The 5,784-nt window shown below is 39.1% G+C and overlaps 1 protein-coding gene across 1 annotated transcript; it reads right to left on the reverse strand.

Moving 5' to 3' along the window:
• Positions 1-3,900: 3,900 nt before the first annotated feature.
• LOC143591455 (putative germin-like protein 2-1) lies at positions 3,901-4,743 on the reverse strand. Its single transcript, XM_077071655.1, has 2 exons — positions 4,600-4,743; positions 3,901-4,512 (listed from the first exon to the last, which is right to left on the reverse strand). Exons 1-2 carry the CDS (start codon positions 4,712-4,714, stop codon positions 3,977-3,979), a joined length of 651 nt encoding a protein of 216 aa, XP_076927770.1. The 5' UTR covers positions 4,715-4,743; the 3' UTR covers positions 3,901-3,976.
• Between the last annotated feature and the right edge of the window lie 1,041 nt (positions 4,744-5,784).

Raw genomic sequence — 5,784 nt, forward strand, 5'->3', positions numbered from 1 at the left:
CCCGTACATCAGCATACAACCTTTATGCATTGACATGTAGCTATCTAAAAAGACACTATCACAATACAGAAGCTACTTTTCTTGGGTCTTATGAGACTGTTTTTCATATCCAAGTCGTGACGTCAAGACCATTTTTGACAAAACTAAGGTAATCGGCTACATGAAATTAAAGTGTATTGACAAATTTAATTGAGTTTAAAAATTACTAACAAAGCCTTTAACCAGACTACAACAACGTTATTTAAATTCGATAATTTAACCTTCCTACAACAAGGTAATTTAAAGAACAAAAACTAATTCCATAACACAGATTTAACACACTTGAATCATTGATACGTCTGAATCTCAATACGGCCAACAGTTCTTCCACCACCTGGGTATTGGCATTTGTGGTCCAACTTGTTCTCATTTGCCAAGGGCACTAGTCGCTGGCACATTTTCAGGCGCCACTGAGTTTGCGCTACTCTAGCACCATGGGGTACATGGTATTGACATTTGTGGTTAAGTACCATTAGCTTCTCGCTTATTTCCTGTAATGTGGCTGCTAGCACTAGCACTTCCTTCAGCTCACCACTTAAAGCCTCAACCTTTTGGTCATCCACCTTCACTTCCTCACCCATTACCTTACCTATTACCATCCCTAGATGTACCCAACCAGTAATCCTAACCACAACCGAAACTCTAAACATACCCTTAGACATAACCACCTCCTTCCCTACCTAAACCATAACCATGCCTACACAAACCACGATTCAACCTATCCTTTCCATCACACCTCTCATAACTACCAAATTCCAAATCATTACAACCATTCCTCTGTCCAGTAGAAGATAAAAGAAGGCTCTGGTATACACAGATCCTATCCTCGATAGGTTTCAAGCATTGGAGGAAGCCAATGCTAACAAGGTTGGACGGGAGGAAATTATGATTGAGTATGTTAAGGAACAAAAGAAGAAAGATGTGGAGAGTGAGAAGGGGAAGGCAACGTTGATTGAAAGGGTTTCCAGCTTGGAAAGGGAACGAGAGGCTGATAGAACTCTCATTGCAAGCCAAAGAGAATTGATTGAGACCCTGCAAAGGCGTAGGGAAAGCCAACAAAAGTTGATGAACTATCAATCTCTGACAAGTGTTGAACGTCATGATGAAGTGGTCAGATTGGAATCAAGGGTATCACATCTTGAGACTGATCTCCATCCTCCTCCAAAATCGCAATTACATTGAGGAGTGAGTTGGAATCAGCTGTTGATAGAATGTTGGCTCAAGGAACGTTGGAAGGTGATTCTAGTTCCTCAAGGAAAGTTGGAACACTTATTGCTGAGAATGCAGATTTGAGATCTGAGATTGATGGAAAATTTGGCAGATTAGAGCCATCTTAATGAGGATCAAATCAAGAAACAATTGACAAAAACCTTGCCGCCACTGAGATATGGAAGATGGGCGATCAAGATATGGAAAATGTCAAGGCTTGGTTGAACGTTGTCTTTGGAAGTTAGGTGAATTCCGAGGAAGAAGATGATGGAAAGAAAAGGCAAAAAGGTCAGTCTGCTATGGGTGATATGGGTATTGGTGCAAGTGGAGTTGGTGCTGGTGGTGCTATAGTGGTAATGGAGCCGGTGTTGGTGTTATGGGTTTTGATTTTGCGGTTGTTGGCAGAATTGTTATTGTGAATGTGAGTGACACATGTACTGTTCCTATGGTTACTCCGGTTGTTGGAGAAACCACCACTGAGGATGTTGATGATGAAGAAAGTTCTGAGGAGGAGGGATCCAATATGGACGAGGAGGAAATGAAGAAGACGAGCCAAGGGATAGTTTGACAAAAAATTCGGATGATGGTGATGAAATTAATGATTGCGGTGATGGAGAAGGCGGAGTTGGTGGTGACAGTGGAGCAGGTAACCAATCTGCACCACAAGATGACACGCCACAGGATGACCCCATGTATGGTCATCCCGTGAAGAAAACAAGAGAGACGGAGGCTACACTGCAGGAAGACGTTTCCTCCATTTTTAACGTTGATCAATGTGCATGTACCCGGTTTCCAATTGAGAAAATAACAGTTGTCTCTGGTGCTGTTGATGAAGTTAACCGCTCCTCAAATCTGGATCAAGTCATAACTACTGTGGTTGCTCTTCCAGCAATGGTTGCTTCTGTTGTGCTGAAAAAGAAGAAGACATGACACCATGTCAATGCTTACTACGTACAGTAATCGATGCCAAAATGAAGCCTATCATGATGAATCTCTCATCATGTAAGCTATGTGGCACAATGCCAGCCAGAGTTGGATGATCCGAAGAGAAAACGACTCGCTCGCCTACTTACATAACTCTCAGATGAAGACTCTGTTGAGCTTGATATGAACTCTTTCAGGATATCCGCCGGTGACTGCTCTACTGAGAAGGGATTGCATGGTTGGTTCGCTCTCTATGCTCATAGGCAATCGAAGGATGGTTACCCGGATTTGGAGATCAACAAGGGAGAGAATCGCATGCATCCTACAGATTAATCCTCTCACCAAAAAAATGAAACTAGTGTTAAGTTATCCAATGCCGAAGGATGGACCTGATGTGTGTATCGGTGGGATGTTCGAGCCAGGCACTCTGAAGGACTTTAAGTCGTGGCACTTTGACAGTCAAACCGGTGAGGCTGTCATCTAGTGTCATGGAAGTACAAGCTGTCAATCCTTTCATTTCTTCGACGAGCACATGATGCGGTTGACAAGAAAGACCTTATGAAGCTGCTCAAGAGTCCGTAGTTTGCCATCTCCGATGAAAAGGTGATGATGAACAGATCAACGAAAAGTTTAACAAGTTTGTCCGTCGTGTCTTTGAAGACCCGATAGAGGATGAAGAAATTGCATATGATACGGAATGAATACAGAAGCTGAAGAAATAATACTAAAGACTAGAGGGAGATTGTAGGGCCATGTTTTGTTAATTAGTCTTTTGTATTATTATGCTTAAATCACGATGTATTTGGTTAGCTTTCGTTTTGTTTATTTATGTTTGGCCCCATCCTTTTAATATTGAAAACATTAGGTCGAATACAATAAAAGACATGCATGCCATACATTCCTATAAATAGAAATGCATGTTCATGCATAACATAACCCTTTTGAAAAACCTTATCTTACTTTCCTACCAACTCTTCCAACTTCTCTCTTTTCTTTCCTCCTAAGGTAATAAACCAAACCCTCTCAAGATCAAGATCTGAGATCTCGGTTACACCCAAGTGATTTCTGCTAGCTTGATTTGAGACTGATTCAAGAACACGTTGTTTGATCCCGTCTCTAGGACCAACATATATTTCTTAATCTTGTACACCCATTTGCAGTCAGTAACATTAAATTGGGAGAATGCATGGGGAACAAGCATCAAGGTACCATTTTTAACAAGCATTGGATATTTCTCGGTCATGGATAGAGAACGGGTCTACGACAATGATAGTCGTGACTAATGTTTTAGAGCTCGGAGGAGCTTCAACAGGTCTGCGGGTTAACTTAAGAGAAGGTCGTTGCAACGAGGTTACAAGAGGTACACCTATTTACAACGGATGGTAGTTTGAAGATCATAATGGAGATTGTTTTTTAAGTGGCAAAAATTGACTTAGCCCATATTTAGTTTTCTTAGAGATTAAGTAGTAACCCTAATATTGTATTATAAATATAACATCTTGTACTTGTAATTTCTTATGAATGAAGCAGAAAGCAATAATGAAAGTAAATTGGTTGTAGCCCATTAACATAGGTCAGCCGACGTAAGCATGTAAATTATCATATTCTTCACTTTTCTCGAGTTTGTAATTTGTGTAATTGTGTGTGTTTGCAACCCAGTCCAACAAACTTTTCATTGCAAACCCAAAGAATAAATAACTTAACAAGAAAATTAGCCACACACAAATAATTGAAATGGGAGTTTTAAACAGACTATGAAAGAAGCAAAACAATCACATGAACACCAATAAGAATCTTTGTTACTCTAGAATTTTGCTTGTAGCTGTTCCACCACGCTTTTATCCACCTGGAATGCCTTGGCTAAAATATCTCCTGGAATTGGAGGATTTGCACCAAAAACCGCATTTGCGATTGTTATGGCACCAGGGTTTTGACTGCTCAATGCAGCAATAGCCACTGCATACCCTTTCCCCACGTTACGTTGGAAATGGACAAGTCCTACCGGGAACACAAATACATCACCCTTTTTCAACACCTTGGAGATAAAACGGTTATTGGGGTTAGAAGTCACAAATCCAACTTCTAAGGTTCCTTCAATAACTGTAAGGATCTCGGTGGCTCTTGGGTGTGTGTGAGGTGGATTCTGTCCCCATGGCGCGTAGTCAATACGTACCATTGAGATGCCTAAAGTGTTAAGCCCGGGTAACTGAGTTGCAAAGACTTGAGTAACCCTTGATCCCACAGGGTTTGATGTGTTACCCCTGAGGTGTAGCCCGCTGAAGAAGAAATCATCGGCCTGAACTTGCGTCGGGTCCTTGCATACTAGACCATTCACTTGCACTGCACAGTGAACGTACATGATATTATACTTTACATGAATACAATTATCATTGGAGTAATTTTGTTAAAACTTATGACATGCAATACCTGAGCTATTTGGATTGGAGACACAAAAATCTTGGAGGGGTTTCGGCTCGTAGGCAAAGGAAATGCAGCCGAAAGTAAGAGCTACAAAGCTCAAGATGATGAGTTTATTCGACATTTCTTCTAATTTGCTGAATAGAAACACGGTTTGGCTTTTTTTTTTGGTTGTGAAATAAGCTGCTTTGTGTCTCATATATATAGAGTGAGCTGGCCTGCATGAATGCATGCTAGCTTCTTGAATCTGTTGTTTATTTATTATTTTCTTTATATGTGTGTGTGTGTCCTATTGTATATTACAAAATAATCATTAATTAATTAAAGATTGCCGTCCATCAATCATGTATATATGTTGACAATTAATCTGGAAAAGGAAGTGGTCAGCCGGCTTTTCAAAATTTTGTAAATAGTGCCAAGAATCTATCACTCTCTCAATTCTTATATAACAAGGCTTCATATTTCCTGCTACGCTACTCTTAAAAGATTATTGATATATTTAGGATTGAATTGATATCAAGAACACAAAACAAATAAACGAATATGCAACATTTAGAGAAAACTCAATTTGGTATTATATTATTTATTTAAAAAAAAACTCAAAACTAAGTTGCATTAATAACTCTATTGATCAAATCCTAATGTTGGCCAACAACTAATATAGGTGGTTCAGCCCCTAAATGGCTAAATGTGTAGTACTCTAATATGAGGTTGTCAGGTTTCAAATACGGAACCATAAATAAAAGGACTGGATTGTAACGTACTATTATCAAGAATGTGTAAAATAAAAATATTCTCAGGTTTAGTATATGTTAGTGACCTTGTATGATTATGTAATGTTGAAAGTTTGAAATATCAACTCTTATTTTGGAAGGGAAAAATTAACTTTATATAAAAGAAAAGCTACAGCAAAGAAACTTCAGTGGCTGAATCTTTCGTATTGTGATAGATGTTTTTATTTAGTCAAATAGGGATAATCATCTAGCTCTTGGTCAAAGTTAAGTTTGGGTGTAACATGTAACAAGCTTGGGTATGAAAACTCATGGATTTGAAGTATTTGTGAATGCATGCTTAATTAACAAGATTTATATTATACTATCTGTAGTTGATTTGGGTTATAAATAGCCATTATCTATGTGAATTCATGCTATATATGTTCGTCAAACATCATTCTTCAAGTTCTACCTTCGTTGC

The sequence above is a fragment of the Bidens hawaiensis genome, unplaced genomic scaffold, assembly GCF_021521415.1.
Source record: "Bidens hawaiensis isolate Kalapana, Puna unplaced genomic scaffold, B.hawaiensis_p1.1 tig00039673_1, whole genome shotgun sequence".
Classification (NCBI taxonomy): Eukaryota; Viridiplantae; Streptophyta; class Magnoliopsida; order Asterales; family Asteraceae; genus Bidens; species Bidens hawaiensis.

What these genes read in the sequence shown, in the direction of transcription:
- LOC143591455 (XM_077071655.1), bottom strand. Translation starts at nt 4,714, where the DNA reads ATGTCGAATAAACTCATCATCTTGAGCTTTGTAGCTCTTACTTTCGGC. An exon ending in CTCCAATCCAAATAGCTCAG is followed by an intron (nt 4,513 to 4,599) that starts GTATTGCATGTC and finishes TTCACTGTGCAG; the next exon opens with TGCAAGTGAATGGTCTAGTA.